Source organism: Telopea speciosissima, chromosome 6 (assembly GCF_018873765.1).
Source record: "Telopea speciosissima isolate NSW1024214 ecotype Mountain lineage chromosome 6, Tspe_v1, whole genome shotgun sequence".
In the NCBI taxonomy this organism is placed as follows: Eukaryota; Viridiplantae; Streptophyta; class Magnoliopsida; order Proteales; family Proteaceae; genus Telopea; species Telopea speciosissima.
Window position 1 is genome coordinate 11,308,825 of NC_057921.1, and position 24,575 is coordinate 11,333,399.

Below are 24,575 nucleotides of genomic sequence, written 5' to 3' on the forward strand. Positions count from 1 at the left end.
AGTTTCCAAGCAAATACGTCTAGGGACCTACAGCTTGAAAACTCTGGGGGGCAAGAAGGTAGACCATACTTAGAACTCAGAACACCTGAAGAAGTACTACCAGTAAAAATAGCAGTACCACAAGTAGAAGCAGCAGTACCACCAGTAGTGGCAGCAGTACCACCAGCAGTAGCAGTAGTAGTAGTAGTAGTAGCATAGTTAGATGATAGCCATGGAACGCAAAATGCTCGAGACGGAGTACTGCCTCAGTAGTGAGATGCTGGACCTGCAAATAGTGTGGTCATTAGAAATCCATCACACAATGACACTGAAGGCAAAAGATTGAGGGGTATGACTTACCAAAGCCATGTCCTGGTAGAGGGACTACACCCGAATCGAGTGACTCATCCCCTGCACAGTCGAACGCTCAGCTGGGAGCCTCCCCTGGTCCATCTACTCCCGAGGTACACCAAGATAAGTCAAAACTGCACCCTCCTGAAGCTCCTAGGGAAGCACCAAAGCAGATGGAGTCGGCGAGTCGATGGTCTCACCAGCAGAAGAAGAAGCCACCCCCTACACTATAGTAGAAGAGGAGGCGGAAGGTCTCGGTGCGTCAACAGGGGGACTCAGTTTCGGAAGCCTAACTGATGAGCACATTTATGTGTGAAATCTTAGGGCATAAAGCATATATTTTACCACATTAGACAGAGTTACTTCGATGCTTTCTTGTGCTTTTTAGGTTTTAGGTGAATTCTTGTGAAAATAGAGCAAAAGATGCTAAGAATAGCCAGAAGCGCCCAGGGGTCGAAAAAATAAAGTTTGGATTGAGCACTGAAAGAATCAAGCCAATCAGTCAAATTTGAATGTGAATACAGTGGGCCCCTTAGCATAATTTTGAGGTGTTAATAATATGGATGTGTAGCCCGTCGAGTCAGCTTCGTAACGGTTCAAACGGCACTTGATTTCGAGTTGAAATGAAGAAGTTACGGCCGTTTTCATGGGTAGGGGTTTATTTGTAATTATTGATAGTTGGCCAGGGATAAAGTAAAGCGGAAGTTTGAATTCTAGGGGCCTTAGCACAATTATCAGAAATTATCTTTCTGTTAGCCGAAAGATTCCATTTGGAAGGTTCTGGAGCAGTCCAACTTCAACTTGAGATATCTTGGGCTCCTGAATTCCAAATTGGACGAAATTTGGGTCTATTTTGGGTGATTTTTCACAAGGAATGCAATAGTGAGGCTTATATAAGAATCCCATGCTCCAAGTTTTTTTGAAGGACAGAATGGGTATTTTATTTATTCTTTGAGTGGAGTCCTAGTCATCATTCTCTCTCCTCCAACTTTTCAAGGGCACTTTTGGGATTTGACTATGGATAGATTTAATTTGAAAAATATTCTCTTATCCTTGGAAGGTTGAAAAGTCAAAGATGCCTTGATCTCATTGCTTGGAGAAGATATCTACAAAGAAAAAGAAGCACAGGAATAGAATAGGAAAGATAGTTTTTGAGAAATAGAAGGTTTATGTAGCTAAGATTTTTATCTCTCTTAGTTTCTATTTTTTTCTTTTTTCTTGGGATTCAAGCAATGTAAAGGAGGAAGGAGAAGGGAATATTTCTCCTACCTCTTCTCTCTTCTCCTCTCCTTCCCCCTATAAATACCTATGCTCTTGGGTTGTAAGAGAAGGAGTTCTAGTTAGTTTTAGTTAAATTCTAGTTCAAGTTTTAGTTCAATTTTTAGTGCAATTTTGAGTTCAATTGCTTAGTAAAATTTTTCTTCTTCTCCTTCTAATTTGTGATTTTTGGCCTTCTAGTTCTTAGTTTTGATTTTATAAGTTTAGTTTAATGGTTGTAATAGGTTTAATTCAAGCTTTACTTTCAATTTATGTCTTCAATTTGGTTGTAATATTTTAATTCTAGTTTAGGTTTAATGCTTTCTAGTCTAAGTTCCTAAGTTGATGACAAGACTTGGAGATTTAGAAGAGGAAGCCATGCAAGGTTTGTTCAAGTATTCAAGCTTCTTCAATTAATTTATGCAATTTCAGTCCGGTTCAAGCACATCCAGTGATGGGATTCAAGTGACGGAATCATCTTCATTGGAGTTATTCGAATCAACTAAGTTTTTCTTCTTATAAATTTTAGTTTTAGTAATTTCTCTGTCTTTCTCTCCATCAATCCTTCCTTCCCTCTTCATTGCTTTCATGCCTAGCTAAACCTCTCCTCTTGGGAGTGGGTGAAACCATGAGAGAAGGAAGAATTGATGGCTAGCATTGTTTATGTCATTAATGAACATGATCAATATTGGACTTACAATGGATGACCGTCCACAGCTTGTATGTCATTCCAAGGGAAACCATATACATGTTCGTTAGCCGTATCCATTGTGACACCATTATGTTCATGTATTTGTTTTGTTTACATTATATGTTGTATGAGCACTATTTTCATAGGATATGTTAGCCGTATATGAGCCGTGCTGCATATCTTATAGACCTAGGCTGTATGCATGCTTCGCCCTACTATGCTAGTCATTGATCTGCCCTAATTCTCATGGTGGAACCCATTCCCAAGTGAATTTCTTGCTTTTAATTCATCCATTCCCTTAGCGGTTCCTCTAGTTTCTATTTTTAATTTGTTATCTTTAGCAATTTACTTGCTTCTATATTTGGTAGTTTCCATATCTAGGTTGTTTTCATATTTAGTAAGTTGTACACTTTGCGTTAATTAAAAGTGAAAATTTATTCAAGGTTGACCTCCTCATGTTCGATCCATAGCTACGATTGATCCGTACGCTTGCGGTATTATTTTTAGCTCAAACAAGTTTTTGGCGCCGTTGTCGGGGAGGTGACGCTTATTTAGTTTCCAATTTTAATTGATTCGTAGTGTTTTTAATAAAAAAATTAATCAAAAAAATCAAAAAAAAAAAAAGCTTTGAGGAGTGTCCTAATTTCGGATTGTGGCTTTTGTGTGCTGGTTTGGATAAGGAATTCTAAGAACCGAATAGAATGAGTTGATATTCCAACCATGGTTGAGGAAGGAGAGAGGCAACCTATGACGCTTAGGGACCGCTTTTATCCCGCACGGACTGCACAACCCTCATGCATTTGCTTACCCGCCCCCGCCGCCCAAGGAAACAATTATGAGCTTAAATCTAATTTCATTAGTATGTTGCCCCACTTTCATGGGGTAGCTAACGAAGATGCATATTTGTTTCTTAGGGAGTTTGAGGAGGTATGTGTGCTCATTAAGATGCAAAAATTGACTAATGATGCGGTTAAGTTGAGATTCATCCCCTTTGCAGTTAAGGACCAAGCTAAAAAGTGGCTCTATGATTTGCCTAGAGACTCAATAACTACATGGGATAAATTTACAGTTGTCTTCCTAAAGAAGTTCTTTCCCTTGCATAGGACCAATAGGATTAGGAATGACATTCTGTAGTTCGGACAGAGACCAAACGAATCCTTCTCCAAATTCATGGAGAGATTCAACAACCTTCTTCAAGAGTGTCCTCACCATGGCCTAGATACTTGGCATCTGTGCCAAATCATCTATAAGGGTATAGATTATCAAACCAAGCAGTTGGTGGAATCCATGTGCCTAATTGGATTCACATCATTCACTGATGAAAATCAAGCTTGGGAGTTTATGGTTGACTTAGCGGATAAGACCAGAGAGTGGGAATCCACCCAAGATAATGAAAACTCCGGTGAGGGATTTTTGGTAGAGGGAACTGTAGCCAAAGAGGCTCAGTTGGACAGTCGTATTAGAATACTGGAAGCCATAGTGACCAAGGGACCTTCCTCAATAAATCAGATTTGTCAGACCACCCCTTTGTATAGTGGATACCAATCCTCATCACATGTGATGGATGAGTGCCCTAATAGGTGTAGTGGGCATGGAAGTTATGAGAGTGTGCATGTAATGAACAATCCTTATAGTGAAACCTCTAACCCTGGGTGGAGAAATCACCCTAACTTCTCATGGAACCAAGGCCCCAATCAAGTTGGTTCATCTATATTCCAGCCTCCAATCCAAGGTCAATTTGCTCCCCAGCAGACTAACCCTAGATTTGTCTCTCCTCCCAATAATCTCTGACCCACACCACCAACCCCAATGATGAATCAGCAACCACCTGAATTTTTAAAAAATAGTGATGAGCCTACCAAGTTAAATTCCCTTGAGAAGAGTATAGAGCTTCTCATGAGCACATTCATGACCAGCCAACATAACATGGAGAGGCAAATCTCTTAACTAGCCAATGCTCTCCATGAAAGTGAAAAAAGTAAGATGCTGAGTCAACCAGATCCAAACCCTAGGACCTCTATGCCCCATCCACCTCACACTCAGTTGAACACTATCCATCAGAGTCCACACCACTTAGAACCCTCTAGTCAATGTAATGCCATATATGCTCTAAGGAGTGAACGTGAGTACCAACAAGAGGTTCTAATTCAACCAACTCTTTTAATTTCTGAGCCTCATGTTGATGTTGTGAATGCTCCCCATCCACCTCCCATTGTAAGTGCCCCACATGACCCTCCCATAGTTGTGAATGATCAGCCTCCTGTCCAAGGTTCGTCTGATGAACCTATAGTGGTCAATGAAGAGAAACATGAAGAGCCACCTGAGAAGACTTATGTCCCTAAGGCTCCATTTTCCAATAGGCTTAAAAGCAATAAGAAGGATGCAATAACTGAAAAAGTTTTCAATGTTTTAAGAAATGTGCAGGTTAACATCCCTCTTTTAGATGCTATTTCCCAGGTACCTACCTATGCAAAAGTCCTCAAGGGCTTATGTATTCAGAAAAGAAAAATTAATGTACCTAAGAAAGCCTTCCTGACTGCCAATGTGAGCTCAATTCTGTCACAATAGATAAAGGTTAAGTATAAGGATCCTGGTTACCCAGCTATCTCATGTATGATTGGTAACACTAGAATTGACCATGCCCTTCTAAATCTAGGAGCTAGTGTCAATTTATTGCCATATTCAGTGTACAAACAATTAGGGTTAGGAGACCTTAAGCCAATATCTGTCACATTACAATTGGCAGATAGATCAGTCAAGACTCCCAAGGGAGTAATTGAGGATGTCTTATTAAAGGTTGGGGAGTTTCTTTTTCCCATGGATTTCACAGTCCTAGATACCCAATCTGTGACCAATATCAAAGGCCAAATCCCAATTATCCATGCTAAACCTTTCTTAGCTACTAGTAATGCTCTGCTCAATTGTAGAAATGGTTTGATGAGGCTATCTTTTGGGAATGCATCTCGTGATTTTTATGTCTTTCGATTGGGAAAGCAACCATGCTTAGATGAAGACGTGCATCTAATTTTTGAATCACCTAATTTGGTTGCCACTGCTCTTAACATAGGTATCAATCAATGTCTAGAGCACTTGCCTCAATCCAAGTATGGGGGAGAGCCTTCTAAATTGTGGACCAAGCCACCACCTTTTGAGCCAGATGGTAATCTGTCTACTTCTCTTCCCAAGTCACCACCAGTGGAACCGCCTGAAAAGGAACAAGCGTTGCTGTCCCAACAACACAATGGAGGCCCTGTAATATTTGATCCAGGTAAGGGTACACACTCTACAATCTCTAGCACATCTTTTAATTCCTCTCTCATGCCACTTTCTTTACCACATTCTTACGAGGTCATGGATTTCCATGCACCTCTTTATTTTGAGCCACCATGATCATATCCAGTATGCCCCCTCTTCTTTGTCCTTGTTTTTATTTTTTATCATGCATTGAGGATACTGCATAATTTAAGTATGGGGGGGATTTCATCGATTTATAGTCTGTACTTAGGTTCGAGATCGAGTGTGTAGCCTCTTTAGTTTACTTTTCTGAAAGACTTTGAGAGCATCCAAAATACCCTACACTTTGAAGTAATAAAAAAATTCTGCACTGCGGAGGGAATTGGAATATATCGATCAAAGGGATTTTAAATTCTTTGAAAGTACACTGTCGATTTTGTTAGTCATCTTGTTTACATGAGTTTTGGTTAGGTGCTAAGGTTGAACCATGATACACTTGCATGATATAATTGAATGCCCAAAAAAATAATTTGCTCTTTGATCTAGTCTTGGCTTGTAGCCTATTTGGTTTGATTAAGTAAGCCCAAGGGGTGTTTTACACCTAATTCCTTAAAGCCGTCTGGTTTGAGAGTAATTGGACTAAAGCTCGCTACAAGAGTCACCTAGAAAGCTTAAGAGGTCAAGACATTGCATAGATTGGAGTAGAATAAAAGAAAAGAGAAAAAAATAAAAAAAATAAAAAATAAAAAGTTTGAACTCATACTGCATCAATGTCTAAACCCACAATGTGGCAATCAAATGATATATGCACTGAGAATTTATTCCAACACTACTTAGTAACTTGGGTGTCTGGTGCAAGCCCTGCATGTCATTCAAGCCAATTGTAGTGGAGGGACATTTGAGTTCAATACTTGAAAATGTATGGCAAAGTAAAATCGAAGTGAACTTGAAATTATGCATATGTTTAAAGGTTCTACCAAGGTTCCGAGCTGAAATCTTTTGTAGCCTTGATGACCTACTCGATCTAATCTCAAGGAAAAATAGTGTGACTCACCTTACCCCAAACCTCCTTAAGTTAGACGTATGACAGTTTTCCAACTCAGAGTGGGATAATAAAGTTCAAGTGTGGGGGAATATCTAGAAAATCTCAAAGTAAATTATCTTGGGGCTGCATTCTTTATCTTGGACATAGTATGGATTTATAAATTGAATTTTGTGTGTATATTCATTGCAAACACTCACGAAACACAACTCGTCCACTAGGGGTAACCTAGGGGTTCAAAGGCTTGTTGCACATGCTAAGTGCAACCCTGATTCCTACGAAAGTGAGTTAGGATTTTTTGCATTCTAGGTTAGTTTTTCTTTTGCTTTACTTGAGGACAAGTAACGTTCAAGTGTGGGGGAATCTGATGAGCACATTTATGTGTGAAATCTTAGGGCATAAAGCATACATTTTACCACATTGGACAGAGTTACTTTGATGCTTTCTTGTGCTTTTCAGGTTTTAGGTGAATTCTTGTGAAAATGGAGCAAAAGATGCTAAGAATAACCGGAAGCGCCCAGGAGTCGAGAAAATCAAGTTTGGATTGAGCACTGAAAGAATCAAACCAATCAGTCAAATTTGAACGTGAATACAGTGGGCCCCTTAGCATAATTTTGAGGTATTAATAGTATGGATGCGTAGCCCGTCGAGTCAGCTTCGCAACGGTTCAAACGGCACTTGATTCCAAGTTGAAATGAAGAAGTTACGCTCGTTTTTGTGGATAGGGGTTTATTTGTAATTATTGATAGTTAGTCGGGGATAAAATAAAGTGAAAGTTTGGATTCCAGGAGCCTTAGCGCAATTATCAGAAGTTATCTTTCTGTCAGCCGAAAGATTCCATTTGGAAGGCTCTAGAGTAGTCCAACTTCAACTTGAGATATCTTGGGCTCCCGAATTCCAAATTGGACGAAATTTAGGTCGATTTTGGGTGATTTTTCACAAAGAATGCAATAGTGAGGCCCATATAAGCACCCCATGCTTCACTTTTTTTGAAGGACAGAATGGGTATTTTGTTTATTCTTTGAGTGGAGTTCTAGTCATCATTCTCTCTCCTCCAACTTTCCAAGGGCACTTTTGGGATTTGAGTATGGATAGATTTAATTTGAAAAATATTCTCTTATCCTTGAAAGGTTGAAAAGTCAAAGATGCCTTGATCTCATTACTTGGAGAAGATATCTACAAAGAAAAGGAAGCACAAGAATAGAATAGAAAAGTTACCTTTTGAGAAATAAAAGGTTTATGTAGCTTAGATTTTTATCTCTCTTAGTTTCTATTTTTTTCTTTTTTCTTGGGATTCAAGCAATATAAAGGAGGAAGGAGAAGGGAATATTTCTCCTACCTCTTCTCTCTTCGCCTCTCCTTCCCCCTATAAATACCTATGCTCTTGGGTTGTAAGAGAAGGAGTTCTAGTTAGTTTTAGTTAAATTCTAGTTCAAGTTTTAGTTCAATTTTTAGTGCAATTTTGAGTTCAATTGCTTAGTAAAATTCTTCTTCTTCTCCTTCTAATTTGTGATTTTTGGCCTTCTAGTTCTTAGTTTTGATTTCATAAGTTTAGTTTAATGTTTGTAATAGGTTTAATTCAAGCTTTACTTTCAATTTATGTCTTCAATTTGGTTGTAATATTTTAATTCTAGTTTAGGTTTAATGCTTTCTAGTCTAAGTTCCTAAGTTGATGACAAGACTTGGAGATTTAGAAGAGGAAGCCATGCAAGGTTTGTTCAAGTATTCAAGCTTCTTCAATTAATTCATGCAATTTCAGTCCGATTCAAGCACATCCAGTAATGGGATTCAAGTGACGGAATCATCTTCATTGGAGTTATTCGAATCAGCTAAGTTCTTCTTCTTAGAAATTTTAGTTTTAGTAATTTCTCTGTCTTTCTCTCCATCAATCCTTCCTTCCCTCTTCATTGCTTTCATGGCTAGCTAAATCTCTCCTCTTGGGAGTGGGTGAAACCATGAGAGAAGGAAGAATTGATGGCCAGCATTGTTTATGTGATTAATGAACATGATCAATATTGGACTTACAATGGATGATCGTCCACAGCTTGTATGTCATTCCAAGGGGAACCATATACATGTTCATTAGCCATATCCATTGTGACACCATTATGTTCATGTATTTTTTTTTGTTTACATTATATGTTGTATGAGCACTATTTTCATAGGATATGTTAGCCGTATATGAGCCGTGCCGCATATCTTATAGACCTAAGCCGTATGCATGCTTTGCCTTAATATGCTAGTCATTGATCTGCCCTAATTCTCATGGTGGAACCCATTCCCAAGTGACTTTCTTGCTTTTAATTCATCCATTCCCTTAGCGGTTGCCCTAGTTTCTATTTTTAATTTGTTATCTTTGGCAATTTAGTTGCTTCTATATTTGGTAGTTTCCATAATTGGGAGTTTCCATATCTAGGTTGTTTCCATATTTGGTAAGTTGTACACTTTACGTTAATTAAAAGTGAAAATTTATTCAAGGTTGACCTCCTCGTGTTCGACCCGTAGCTACGATTGATCCGTACGCTTGCGGTATTATTTTTAACTCAAACACTAACCCGTAGACCACTCCTCACAATACCAGGAGAGTCGGGACCCCCCTTCAGCTTGGCACCAACGGCCACAGCAGTCGAAGGTCTAGAGATCGCGAGAGCGCTTGCACCCCCAGCTCCAGAAGATGAACTACCATGAGCAGCTCTCTTCCGCAGGTTAGCGTGGAAGACATCGATATCTAGTCGAAGATCCACTACATGACGACAACAATAAGTTAGGAATGAAGATGCCAAAAGAAAAATGCAAGTACAAGTATAGCAAACCAAAAATCTTACTTGGACTCAACTGCCAAAGATACAAGAAGGCCTTGGAGTCCAATTCACGGACGTCGAACGGTTCACGTCCCTAACACCGCTGGAGGGATTCCCTCTCGAAGTCACTCAACTCGAGATTGTGGTTCACCCTCTTCATATCGATTGCCTCCCAAGTGGTCCGCAATGTATAATGGGGGACCGTAGCAAAAAAGAATCGATCCCTCCAATACTTCACTGAGCGAGTAATCCCCTCGAGAAGGTTGAGCGCAATGAAACGCGCCCTATGGAGGCAACGAGAGAAATGATAGCATCCACCCTCCCGCTTCTTCAACAAGTAGAAGTATGAGAACAGGGGAATGGTGGCAGCGCGTTCCATCTGGGTGAAGAATACATAAAAACCCAACATCACCCTCCAGGAGTTGGGCAATACCTGATCGGGGGTAAGGTGTCAGTGGTCTAGCACCAACTCAACAAAACGAGGAATGGGGAAGCGAAGACCGTAGGAGAAGGAGACACGGTGGAGACAAATCTCATCTGCTCGTTGAGAGCAAGCACAGTCGTCAGGTCCAGGGGCATAAAGCACTACCTTGGGAGGAATATGGCCCTCTTGGCGAAGTGAAACCAAATCCGAGGTAGTAATGACACTGGAGATCCGAGATAACTGGCTCGTAGGGTCAACAATGAGCATCGGCACCCCAGAAGCACTAGGACCTCCACTAGGATCGGAGTCAATGGAAGCCTCCTCCTCCCCATCACTAGTGGGAGGGGAGAGTCCCCAGGAGAGGATGACCCAGAGGAAGGCTCCCCAGAAGACCCAATCACAACTGTGGTAGGATCAGAATCACTAGACGAAGACATGAATATAAAGTGAACTACTTACTCAAAGTAATGACCTCCCAACATCAAGCAATCAACATAGGAAAGAGATAGTCAAACTGCAACCATCGACAAGGAAATTCATAAGGAAGGAAAAAAAAATATATATATATATATATATATGAAACACGTACCAGGTGTCGAACCACAGACGTCGATAGGTGGACGTAGACCAACACAGGCACGATCGATGGGCACAAGGCACAGACCAGGGCTCCAGGTGTGGACCAGGGCACCAGGCACGGACCAAGGCACTAGGCACAGACCAGGGCACCAAGCATGGACCGAAAGAGACGGGAGCGAACCCTATGGACGAGGACCCTAAGGGTGCGAAGTACATGATAGGTACGAACCAAGAGAGATGGAGCAGACCCTAAGGGCGCGAAGCACAGAAGGCCATAGCCGATGGGTGCGGACCGAGAGAGACGGGTGCGGACTTAGGGTGCGACGTGACCTCGGGACACGGACCAGCATTGCAAGGCACGACGCGCAACGCCAGCGATGAGCGCGAACCCTAGGCACGGCCGCAAATGGAGACTCGGGTGCGAGATCGAGGCTCGAGTAATGAACCTAAGATCGAGGCACAAGCATAGCAGGCACGAGCACAACACAGGGGCGTGATCAAAATAAAAGACCAAAGACCAAGGCAAGCTAACCAAAGGCCAAGGCCAAGATGGAGAGACTAGAAGCAAGCAAATGAAAGGTCACACTATTCTTTGCCACCCAAAAGCAAACACTTGGGGGCACCAAAAAGCAAAGACCAAGTTTAGAAAAGGGAGAAGATTCCAAGAAAAAAAATTGAAAATCAAAAAGCAAGAGAGAGGAGAGCAAAAAAGTGAAAGGATGAAAAAGTGAAAAAGGAAGAGAGGGATGAAGAAGATATATCTACACAAAGAGAAGAAAAAGAAAGGGTGCAAGAGGAGAGGCATGAACCCACAACCTCTCCCACTTCACCAAGTGATTCATAAACATACCCTCCAACAAGTAGAAATCCGCAACAAGCCCCTTATGAGTACAAAAGTGAGGTCTACTCTCTTGGACCTCCTGATCCAAGAGAGTGGGGGGCAAATGATAAACCCAAATTGATACAGACTGTTTGCAAGAAATAATTAACCGCAAGCGTATAGATCAATCATAGTTACGGGTCAAACTCAGGGAGATGTACACCACTCTATCTTACTCACTTAAAAGCAATGCAAAGTGAACAAAATTAAAGTGTTGAACTAAACTAATGATAATTAAATTAACGCATCCTAACTCCCAAGCATCTAGCGAAATTACTCATCTAAGGAATTAAATTGGCGTCCTAACACATAAGCATCTAACCTATCAAAACTAACAAGGATTTGAAGGAATAAATTGCAGCCACACATCACAACCACATTAAAAAAACAAAAGAAAGAGATGAGAGAGGGAGAATGAGACTAAGAGATTAGAGATGTAAAACCCGAAGGGGCTTGAACCAGATTGAAATTGCTTGCTTCTCATACTTGAAATGGCGCTACCAAATCTAAAATTAAAACAAAAATAATTAAATTAAAATCCTACCATAATGCATGATCATCATAGTGAATAAAAAATAAAATCCTAAAAGCATGATTGAATTAAAGAGGTAGAGATTGAGAATGAAAATAGAAATAATGGAGAATGAAAATTCCTAATAGAATGGAGGGATTAATGGAGATGAGAATACTAATAGAATAAAAATAATAGAAGAAGAAAGAGGTAGAGAACAAGAAGAAGAAATTAGAAACTAGAAGAATTAAGAGGTTAAGAAGAAGAATAATATAAAATAAAAATAAAAAATTGATACTCCCTTCTATCAAAGTTGAAAGTGGATGAATTAACTAGGCCTTGCATGAATGTAATTTTATGAAGCTTGAACAATTGATTAATCCTTGCATGGCTTCCTTTTCCAAGTCTCTAACTCTTCTCACTAGAATTAGAAGCATAGACTAGAAAGTTTTAAAACTAAACTAGAATTAAATTATTACAATCATATTGAAGATATAAAATTAAAGCATGAATTAAACCTATTACAACCATGAAATTGAAATCATAAAATCAAACTAGAACTTAGAAAGCCAAAAACTAAAAGAAGAAAAGAAGAAATTTCACTAAGGAATTGAACTAGTTTACAAGAGAGAAGCATGGGGTATTTATAGGGAAGGAGAGGAGAAGGGAGAAGAGGTAGGAGAAATATTCCCTTCTCATTCCTTTACATAGCTTGATCCCCAAGAAAAAAAGAGAAAAATAGAAAGAGGGAGAGATAAGAATCTTAGCTTCATAAACCTTCTATTTTACAAAAAGTGACTTTCTAATTCTATACTTGTGCTTCCTTTTCTTTGTAGGAGTCTTCTCCAAGCAATGAGATCAAGGCATCTTTGACTTTTCAACCTTTCATGGATGAGAGAATATTTTTCAAAAGAAACCTATCCATAGTAGAATTTCAAAAGTGCCCTTGGAAAGTTGGAGGAGAGAGAGAGAATAAGGGTGATGACTAGGATTTCCTTCAAGAATTAGTTAAATCTCCATTCTGTCCTTCAAAAAACGTGGAGCATGAGATGCTTATATAGGCCTCATTATTGCATTTCTTGTGAAAAATCATCCAAAATAGACCCAGATTTCGTCCAATTTGGAGTTCGGGAGCCCAAGATATCTCAAGTTGAAGTTGGACTGCTCCAGAGCCTTCCAAATGGAATCTTTCGGCTAACAGAAAAGATAAATTCTGATAATTGCACTAAAACCCCTCGAATCCGAACTTTTGCTTTACTTTGTCCCCAGCTAATTTTCGATAATTACAAACAAACCCCTACATGCCATTTTCACACGTCGTTACAGAAACGGCCATAACTTCTTTGTTTAAACTCGGAATCAAGTCCCGTTTGAACTGTTGCGAAGCTGACTTGATGGGCTACGCATCCATACTATTAACACCTCAAAATTATGTTAAAGGACCCACTGTAATCACTTTCAAATTTGACTAATTGGCATGATTCTTTTAGTGCTCAATCCAAACTTCATTTTCTTGACTCCTGGGCGCTTCTGGCTACTGCCAAACACCACTAAACAGTTTAAAAATGTTTCCTTAGCATCATTTGCTCTATTTTCACAAGAATTCACCTAAAACTCAAAAACACAAACAAAAACATCGAGTAGCTCCGTTCCAAGAATAAAAATGCATGCTTTATGGCCCGAAGATTTCACACATAAATGTGCTTATCATGGACCAATCAGAAGCTGCCACGCATCCCGGACCAGGAAGGTGGGCTAGCTCAGAACCAGTGGATAACCAGTTAGGCACGGACTACGGATGAAGACCAGGCCCTCGGGCACGAATTGACCCCTCGGGTGTGGACCCTCATGGGCGTGAACCCCTCGGGCTGACACCTTCGGGCGCGAACCCCTTGGGCGTCGACCCCTTGGGTGCGGACTCTCATGGGCGCGGACCCCCTCGGGCGCCGTCTACTTGGGTGCGGCCTCCATGGGTGCAGTCACCATGGGCATGAACGGCTTGTGGACGTGATCCTCAAGGACTCTAAACCACTACTCACCAGTCACATAGTCCCTGGCAGACTCAAACACCAGGGACTTTATCCACTGCACGCCAACATCTATCTACCAAGGATATCAACCCTACTGGGACACCACCTCCTTAGCAAGACAACCAACCAAAGAAGAACCTTGCTACTCAGGGACTCTATCAACTATGAGGACTATTCGTCATCAACCGGGACTCTCCACAATGCCACACTCTACTATAAAAGCAAAAGTATTCAATCCCCTCAACCCATCTTGCATTCTAGTTATTCATCTGTTTGCTCGAAGAGATCTAACTTAGGCATCAGAGGGTCATAGGCTGGAACCACACTGGTTCTCCTTTGTCACCTTGGTCCTTTTGCAGGTTATGACACTCGAGGGACCACCGAACGATTTCCTGATGCAACAAGGCCATAGCAATTTGTCCGGCGACACGTGTGGGATTGCATTTGAGAGCCGGGAACCTTTCGAGCAAGTAGACCTTAGCTAAGGTGAGTGGTTTTGAATCATTCATGTGGGTGTGATGCTGTTAAATGCTATAAAGATAATTAAATGATTTTATTTCTTTTAAATTACTTTGGAATTTTGGAATTAATGATGTAAATGAGGAATGATCGTGTTATGATTAAATTGTTGTATTATGATGAATTGCATGATATTGAACTACTAGACTAGATGCTGTAGTCGACTTGGGAATAAATGGTATGGTGCGCCGTAGTGTGGGCTGTGGAAGCACTGTACACTTCATACTTGGAAATGGAGAGTGTGGTAGCCCGTAGAATGGGATGCGGTTGACACCACTCAACTCATATTTACCATGTAGATCATCTGGTTAGGTTAAACATACCCTTATGCTACAGGCCTTACCAACAGGGGTGCATGTGTTGGGTGATCATGGCGTCCTCCTGAAAGCCGAGGAGGGTAGAATTCGGGATAGGTTGTCATAGTTATCTTGGGGTCTGCCAAGGGAGGGAGTCTGAGCTCCCGGACGAGAGTAGGTTCCATTCGCATTGATTGAGGCCGCAACCAAAGAGATGATAGGAAGAAGCAAAGGTTATTGCTCGAGTCATTGCAAGTAGCATATATCTAGTGACTTAGTTGTGTTGTTAGGTGGACTAGCATAATAAAATTGAATCCAAGCATATAGACTCATGATGTTGTGTTGCATTTGCATGTATGATTTATTATCTATTTGCTGGGCTCAGTGGAGCTCATCCCTCGTGGAATATTCTTTTAGATGATTTTGTTAGTGGATGTGTCCCTGAATGGGAGGATCATCTCGAACAAGATGGTAATGGTGATTGTGACTATCTTGGTGTGGACCCCGATGGAGGTGATCCCTCTGATGCAGGTGCATAGAGTTGGGTTGGAAGAGATGACTTGATCGAGGGCTATCTTTATTTTGATGTCCTAGGAACATTCTTTTTGTGGATAGCCTGAGGGCATTTTTTTTTGTAAAGCTATGATGTAAAGTTTGGAAAATGCCATATAAGTAATACAAGTACAGTCAAGTCCTGTGGTCTACTTAGAAACAATGTATTTTGGAAACCTTTATGTATAAATCCTTAGTTTTTCCGATGCACTCTGAGTTTACAATGATATATTGTGAATGCTTATGTGTATTTGTGAGTGGCATTTGCTTCTAGATCCTGGAGATTTAGTGGATGTGATTTGACATCCGGGTCACCTGCTCAATCCTCCTAGGGGTGGTTTGGGGTATGACAGAGCGATAAGCTCTCTAAACTAACAGACAGTGGAAATAGGTTAACAAGCAAACTAGATATAAGGAGACAAGAACATTAAGATAGACATACAACAAGAAAGTAGATTGATATAATAGAGAACTGATTCAAATTCATAGGTTTGAACTACATAACACTTAGAAAGGGGCTTTAAGCCATTACAACAAAATTAGAAGTGCTACTTCCAAAAATACGTTATAGAAAAGTTTAAGGAAAGTACAACTAGCAAGCTTGAAGAACAAAAGAAAACAGAAAGAAAAAACCTAGACTCCTAGTGAAAACAAAACATAACTACTCCTGGGCTGGATCATGAGGTGGCTATGGTGGATGCGAGTCAACCTGAAAACGAGCATCCCAAAAGTCTAGTCTCTGCTCCATAGTGCCCAACCTGCCATCCAGTGATGAGAAATCCTGCTGCACTATAGTAGAAAGCTCTCTAAGCTGGCCACCCATGGCTCGAAGCTCCATCATCATATCTCTCATTCTGTAGGTCTCTGGAGAAGGAGCTGCCGCTTGGGATGTCTAAGCTACAAATTGACCCACAATGGGAAGAACTCCTGACTGCTAGCCAACCTCTCCTAGATTGCCCCCTTGGGCAACATTCTCACCCTCCTCATCACTTCTTGGGGCAGTCAACAACCCCATCTTCTTGATGGTAGTCTTACCAATGGGAGCCTTACCCTCACTCCCTTCAATCTCACCAGAAAAACTGACTCCAAAGTGCCTAAACACCTGAGAGAGAAGCCTACCATATGGCAAATGGCCATCTGATGGGTGTTGGGATGATACATCATCACCCCCATAATACGATATGGCAAGAAAGCCTCTGAACCCCCTGTGCCTACCCTAAACAAACAATAGGTGATGGAGGCCTGTAACATAGAGATGCCCCACCTATTCCCACTTTTTAGGTAGATGTTGCACTGTACACACCTGCTCAATAGTTGAGCCGAAGGGTTGAACTAAACCTCTGACTCAGGAAGCTCATCTCTTCCAGTAAGAGTCTTGAACATCTATTTGCGGGACTCAACGAAAAAGACATCAGAGGTGTCGGCCTTCGGCCTACAATAAAATCTCTCACCTTGTTGGCTACCTGTAGCAGGGCGGCCAAGTCTGCACTGTTAAACGCAGTATTTACCCCCTTCACCCAACTGGTAAGGCCATAACCTTGGCATTTATCACTTCCATCCTCCCTAAGGTTGCAATAGAAGTGTCTGACAAGATTTGGGTAATAGGGAAGCTCTGGGTTCAACATTGGTGCCAAATCCATGGCATTAAACCTCTCATAAACCTTGAATCTGGGAAAATCCTCTACTCTCACTACCTTGCCATTTTCGATTTTCTTATCTCTGAAATCCTTCCAATCTCGGGCATGTTGGTAGCTGGAAAACTAATAATCATCATACTCTCCTTCTTCTGATGATGAGTTATGCTCAGAAGAGTTGTCCTCAAGTTCTGGACATGGTGGTTCCGATGAAGAAGACTCGGTCTCAACCCTTGGGTGCTTGCTGGCCATCAATTCCCTAGCCCTATTACGAGTTTGGCTTGTAGACATCAAGGCAAAAAGCATGAATACAATTAGATGAGGACAATAAAACCATAGGTTTTACTTAGAAGAGCATTATAAATGAAGAAAACGAAATGGAGATACAAAACCCTAGGTTGTTTGAAAGAAAACAAGAAGAAAACGAAAATAGCAGAGAAATTTGGGGAAAAACTTAGGTTTCCATGTAACTCACCTTGTCCTTGAGATTGGGTGCAAGGATCTTGAGGAGAACCTTTGGAATGATGGGGGAAGAAGATTTCAAGACCCTCTGGTCGTTCCTAGTGTGACCCCACAGCCAAAACAGAAATTAGAAATGAGAAAAGTGAATCGCAGACTGGTTTATAAGCTGTCCCGATGCATTGGTCGTTTGCCACTGGTCCATTAGATTGACCAGTAGCAGACAATAACAGATTTTGGGAAATTTTCTTTTATTTTTGAACATTTGAGGTATGGAAAAGAGTAGGGCCCTTGTATGATATTTAAATTCATGCATGTTTGGGTACACTCCCAAGATTGAAAAAAAAATAATATAATAATGAAATATATATTTGTATACATACATGTATATATATGTATAACATGTATATGTATATATATAAACAAATATGAATACATGTGTATGATGCATAATTTAGCATATAATACTGATTTGAAAAATAAATAAATAAATAAATAAGAAGAGAATCTTACTAACTTGGGCACGTTTTCCTAGTTTTAATGGACTACCTAAGGCCCATCGGAGAATATCAATATGATGACGGTAATATCCAAGAGCTGACTTTGAAGCTTGGAATGATGATTGGTGACCGTAAGTACCTATAGTCTCAGCTGTACTACAACCAGAGTTTGGAAACCTGTGACTTTAACATCATGGATAGGAGGATTGAATACCTTCAGTACCATGCTGCCCATATCCAAAGCATACTAAACCGGTGGGCAGACATAATTCAATGCCTAATATAAGATGCTCAGGTGATTACTAACTTAGAACTCTACCCTATAAACCCTTTGACCATGTGTTATGGTGGAGATTTTGAAATTTAAATAAGCATTATTATGTGTGCAAGATATTATTCCATCATGGTCTGTACCTCCATCTTGTATATTGACATGTGTATATGACAGCCAAACCTATCATAGATTGGATCATCCTTAGTAAGCTAACGACCAATTTTCTTATGTTAGGAAATGGTCGTGTTAGTTGGACTCGCAGACTTCCACCAACATGCGTTACCTTAGCAAGTTGAGGAAAAGGCTAAACCGAGTCCGGGCAATTTTGTTACTTTCTTTTGTTGTTGTTCGACTTATCTACTTTTCATCGGCATTCTAATACCCCAGGGATTCGAGCACTTGTATATAATTTTTCCTAGCCCAAGAATAGGATTGATTACTGTCAGCAAAGAAAAGAAAATGCCCCTTTTCTTTTATCAATCATATAATAAGAATAGGCAAGTAAGTGTACTTACTTAGCTTAGCTTAAGCTTAGATTGAAGAACTAAGTGTTGTGTACCAGCCTTGGCAAAACCCTTCTTCGCCGTAATAGGGTTCCGCACTCAACTCTCCTTAAAAATAAGCAAAGAGAGTACTAAAGGAACACTTAGACTTGGCTAAAGTTTGTAGGATCGAAGAACGAGAGTTCTTTCTTGAGTTACCAAAGGAAGTTATGGCTGATATCTTTCATCTAGATCTGGACCTGTATATTACCGGGTAAAGACTTGAGAGCCTAGCTTGCTGATTTTAGGTACAAAATTTACATGTGCTTTTACATATAGGTGCATAAATATTGGATGTTCCTTACTCGGGCATACCCTGGATAAACTATAAATGCATGATGACTTTAGGGTAGAGACACAAATTGTGCCTACTTGCATTTATGCTATTATTATGAGTATTAGAATCCTCAATCATGTAAATTGCTTGGGGGGATGTATAGAAACAATTAGATCTACCCATAGACCAAACAATAAACACTTACTCTCAAATCCTCCTTTCAGAAGAGAACCATGGTTAGGACAAAGTTAAGCAAGAGGGCTCATGATGAAATGCAATCCCATTTTATTTGTGAAGCGGGACCATCCAAAGCTCCGGCCCTGGCACTTGAAACATATGCTTCCTTTGAGAGTGTGCCTGAGGTCCCTCCTACTCAAACACATGAGGTTCCTCCAGCTTATGCACCCCCACCTCCACCAATCATGACCGACGAAGAGGTGACTGCAATTAGGGCCAATATGATGCAGTCGATGCAGCAGCAGCAAGTTCAATTGAAGATTCAGCAACAACAACAAGAGCTGATGACCAACATGAACATGCAATTCATGGCTGCCACACAATAGAGAGCGGTGCCGCAACCTAACCATCCCCCGGAATTTCCTCCTCCAGTGCCTCAAGTTGCACTATAAAATTCCATTGCCAGAGTGATGGAAAAATTCAAGAAACTCCACCCGCCATCATTCTCCAAGGTCAAATTAGACTCGCTACAACCTGAGAGATGGATCAGTGCCCTGGGAAAGGCATTCAAAGTACTGGAATGCACCAATGCCCAGAAGTTTATATGCATTGGGTACCAGTTGCAAAACAAAGCCGAAGCCTGGTGGAAGTCAACTCGACCAAATCTTAAAGCAACTCATCCCGACCCAACTTGGGATCAGTTCAAAGAGGTTTTCTTTAAGAACTATTTCCCAGAGAGCCTCAGAGATAGAAAGGAAGTAGAGTTCTCCACCCTCACACAAAGGTCAAAGATAGTACTGGATTACCAACAACAATTCAAGGACCTGCTCCATTTTGCACCAGAACATCTGAGGAATGAGGCAAGCAAGACTAAGAAATTTGAGAAAGGACTTAAACCTGAGATTAGAGCTATGTTGTCCATCACGGAGATTGAAACCTATGCTTAGATGGTTGACAAAGCCAAGACAGTTAAGGATAGGCTGAGGGAAAAGTCGATTGCATCGCATGGGTCAACCAAAAGGCCTAGCGGTTACCAGAACTACATTTGGTCTAATAAGGCTTTCAAGAGTCCTAACAACACCAGTCCATTGTAGTATCAATGGCTGGAAGCGGGTCATACCTCATAATCTTTCCGCCCGGCTTACAGCCAGTCAAACCAGAATATCTGTCAGGCTTCTAGTTGAACTACAACTTCGGTTCAGTCTTCGCGGTCGGCGATTAGCCAAGCAAATCAAGGATCTTCCCAGTCAACCCGCATAGTGCCCCCTTTCAAATCTATAGATTCCATCCGATGTTTTGGATGTGGCCAACCTGGCCATTGGGGAAAAGACTGTATGTGTCGAAGGAATAATGCACCCTCGAGATTCCAATCAACTGGACAACCCTTCCGACCCCAAGATGGCAGAAGCCAAGGGAAAGTGTATGCACTAACCAACGAGGAAGCTAAAGTGGATCCAGGAATGACAGGTATTTCCTAGAGGAAACTATAAACCAGTTCATGTTAAGTTATACTGTTTGAGCTAGATTTTGATTACATCCTTATATTCAATCCAAACTTAGGTACCCTAAACATAACATCCATTCCTGCGCTTGTGCTATTTGATTCTAGTGCATCACATTCTTTTGTGTCCTATATTTTTCTAGCAAGATGAATGTAATCCCTAGGAGCATAGGGCACAAATTTTTAGTTAGCACCCCAACCAGAAGCACGGTAAATCTGAAAGAAATTTACGAATCTTGCTCAGTAAAAGTCTATGGGCGGGATTTGACAGCACACATGATTAATGATGAGCACATTTATGTGTGAAATCTTAGGGCATAAAACATACATTTTACCACATTGGACAGAGTTACTCGGTGCTTTCTTGTGCTTTTCAGGTTTTAGGTGAATTCTTGTAAAAATGGAGGAGATGATGCTAAGGAAATGTTTTTAAGTAGTTTAGAGGTGTTAATGGCTTGGATGCGTAGCCCATCGAGTCAACTTCGCAACGGTTCAAACGGCACTTGATTCCGAGTTGAAACGAAGAAGTTACGGCCGTTTCTGTAACGAAGCACGAAAATGGTCTGCAGGGGTTTATTTATAATTATTGACAGTCGGTCGGGGACAAAATGAAGCAAAAGTTCAGGTTCCAGGGGCCTTAACGCAATAACCAGAAGTTATATTTCCTGTACCCGAAAGATTCCATTTGGAGGGCTCTGGACAGTCCAACTTCAACTTGAGATATCTTGGGCTCCCGAACTCCAAATTGGACGAAATTTGGGTCTATTTTGGGTGATTTTTTGCAAGGAACACAATGGTGAGACCTATATAAGCACCCCATGCTCCACGTTTTCTGAAGGATAGAATGGGTATTTTATTTATTCTTGAAGGAATCCTAGTCATCACCCTTACTCTCTCTCTCCTCCAACTTCTCAAGGGCACTTCTGGAATTCTACTTGGGATAGATTTATTTTGAAAGATATTTTCTCATCTATGGAAGGTTGAAAAATAAAAAATACTTTGATTTTATTGCTTGGAGAAGTTATCTATAAAGAAAAGGAAGCACACGTTAGAATTAGAAATTTACTTTTCTAAAAATAGAAGGTCTATGTAAATAATCTTCTCTTCTTCTTCTTTCTATTTTTTTCTTTTTTCTTAGGATTCAAGGCATTGTAAAAGAGGAAGGAGAAGAGAATATTCTCTTTTCTTAGGAAATATTTCTCCTACACTTGCCCCTTCTCTCTTCTCCTCTCTTCCCCTATAAATACCCCTTGCCCTTTGGGTTGTAAGAAGTTAGATTTTTAGTTCAGTTTTTAGTTCAATTTTAATTCAGTTTTTTAGTGTAATTTTTACTTCATTCACTTAGTGAAATTTTCTCTTCTTTTCCTATTTTTGGCTTAAGTTCTTAGTTTTGATTTCATAAGTCTAGTTTAATGGTTGTAATAGTTTTAGTTTAAAGCTTCCTAGTCTAAGTTCCTATGTTGATGACAAGACATGGAGATTTAGAAGAGGAAGCCATAGAGAGTTTATTCAAGTATTCAAGCACATCAAGGTATGTCATTCTCTAAACCCTTAATCTCATTCTCCCTCTCCTCTATCTCTCTCTATCTTCTTCTTCCTCTCCCTCTATTTCTTTTATTTTTTTTTTTGTATGGTTGTGGTTTGTGGATGCACTTTTATTCCCTTATTCCTTTTTATGTGGTTATTATGTGTGGCTGCATTTTTATTCCTTTCAATTTGCGGTAGTCTAATAGGTTAGATGCTCATGTGTTAGGACGTCAATTTAATCCCTTAATTTTGTTAGATGCTTATGAGTTAGGATGCATTAATTTTTATTAATTTAATTAGTTTAATTTAACACTTTAATTTGGTTCACTTTGCATTACTTTTAAGTTAGTTAAATAGAGTGGCGTATATCTCCTCGTATTCGACCCGTAGCTACGATTGACCCATACGCTTGTGGTATTATTTTAACTCAAACAATTAAGTTCAACATGAAAGACTTTAATGCAATCCTAGGCATGGATTGGCTGTCCACTCACGGAGAAAATGTCATGTGCAAAGAGAAGCAAATTATGTTTAGGCTAAAAAATGGTGATGAGTGTACTTATAAGAGTGAACCGTCAAAGAAACTCAAAAAGGTGATGATATCTGCATTCTACGTGAAGAAGTTGTTGGATGATGGATGCCTGGGATACTTGGCAATGGTTATGGATATGGAAGCAAAGGTAAAGCCATTGAAAGAGTTGGATGTAGTTCAGGAATTCCCTGACGTATCTCCTAATGACCTAACCCAACTGCCACCAAAGCGAGAAATTGAATTTGTGATAGACTTAACCCTTAGGGCAGCCCCGATATCTAAGGCCCTGTATCGAATGGCACCTATAGAGTGGAAGGAACTGCAAATTCAACTGCAGGATCTATTGAAGAAAGGATTCATCCGACCCAATGTATCTCCTTGGGGAGCACCAGTCCTGTTTGTAAAGAAGAAGGGTGGAAGCATGCGTATGTGCATTGATTATCGAGAACTAAACAAACTCACAGTCAAGAACCGATACCCGTTGCCATGCATTGACGATCTGTTTGATCAGTTGCAAGGTGCAAGTGTCTTCTCAAAGATCAATCTTAGATCGGGATATCATCAGCTGAGGATCAAGGAAAGCGATATTCCAAAAACAGCATTTAGAACCAGATACGGACACTATGAATTCCTAGTGCTGTCCTCCGGTTTAACAAATGCCCCTGTGGCATTCATGGATACGATGAATAGAGTGTTCCACGACATTCTAGATAAATACACCAAAGTCTTTATAGATGATATCCTAGTCTACTCCAAGAATGAGGAAGATCATGCGTGACACTTGAGGTTTGTGTTGCAGTGACTGAGGGAACACCAGCTGTTCACAAAATTCAGTAAGTTTGAGTTCTGGCTCTACCAGATAGGATTCTTGGGAGACATAGTTTTAAGGAAAAGCATCGAAGTTGATCCAGGAAAAGTTAAAGCCATCCTTGAGTGGGAGACACCGAAGAGTGCCATAAAATTTCATAGCTTCCTAGGTTTAGCTGGTTACTACCGTCAATTCTTTGAGAACTTCTCATGACTATTGACACCAATGATTCAACTAACCAAGAAGGGAGCAAAGTTTGAATGGTCTGACGCATGTGAAAAGTGCTTCCGTGAACTAAGGGAACAACTAGTAACAACCCCAGTTTTGACTTTCGGATGGCACGGGTGGCATGACAGTGTACACCGATGCATCTCGAACGGGCTTAGGTTGTGTACTGATACAAAAAGGGAAGGTGGTCACCTATGCATCGAGGCCGTTAAAGGAACACGAGAAGAACTACCACTCATGATTTAGAATTTGTGGCGGTGGTTCTCGCCTTGAAAATCTAACGGCATTATTTGTATGGTGAGAAGAGTGAAATCTTCAGCGACCACAAAAGCCTGAAGTACTTCTTCACACAGAAGAACCTTAATATGAGACAAAGAAGGTGGCTGGAGTTAGTAAAGGATTACGACTGTGACATACAATACCACCTTGGGAAGGCCAACATAGTCGCAAATGCGCTGAGCAGGAAGTCCCAAACACAATCCTTAGCCTCCCTAGCCATTAGTGAGCAATTGATAAAGGAAGCCAAAAAGTTTGAATTGGAACCCATGATAGATGGGACAGCCGTATTATTGGTGGGTCTCGATGTCCAGCCATCAATCAGAGAAGAGATCATAGAGAAACAACCAAGGGATTTGGAGCTATAGAAAATTATTGAGAACATCAGGCGAGGAACTTGGGAGGATTCGGACTTCTCAATTTCTGACAATAGGGTACTCAAGTTTATAGATAGATTATGCGTTCCAGCTGATTACGATGTGCAAGATCGGATCCTCAGAGAAGCACACAATTCATCGTATTCAATACACCCGGGCAGCACAAAGATGTACAAGGACCTGAAGAGATACTATTGGTGGATTAGGATGAAGGAGACCGTGACGTTGTATGTTTCAGAGTGCCTCACCTGCCGACAAATAAAGGCAGATAAGCAAAGACCTTACGGACTACTGTAACCACTGTCGGTCCCTGAATG

At 40.6% G+C, this 24,575-nt stretch overlaps 1 protein-coding gene across 1 annotated transcript; it reads left to right on the forward strand.

Annotated features, from left to right (window-relative positions):
- The first annotated feature begins 19,479 nt into the window (after positions 1-19,479).
- Positions 19,480-19,956, forward strand: LOC122665442. The gene has a single exon (XM_043861592.1). The coding sequence runs from the start codon at positions 19,480-19,482 to the stop codon at positions 19,954-19,956; it is 477 nt and encodes a 158-aa protein (XP_043717527.1).
- Positions 19,957-24,575: the final 4,619 nt, after the last annotated feature.

Bases quoted from the DNA above. Each gene is read 5' to 3' on its own strand.
- LOC122665442 (XM_043861592.1), top strand. From the start codon at position 19,480: ATGGAAAAATTCAAGAAACTCCACCCGCCATCATTCTCCAAGGTCAAA.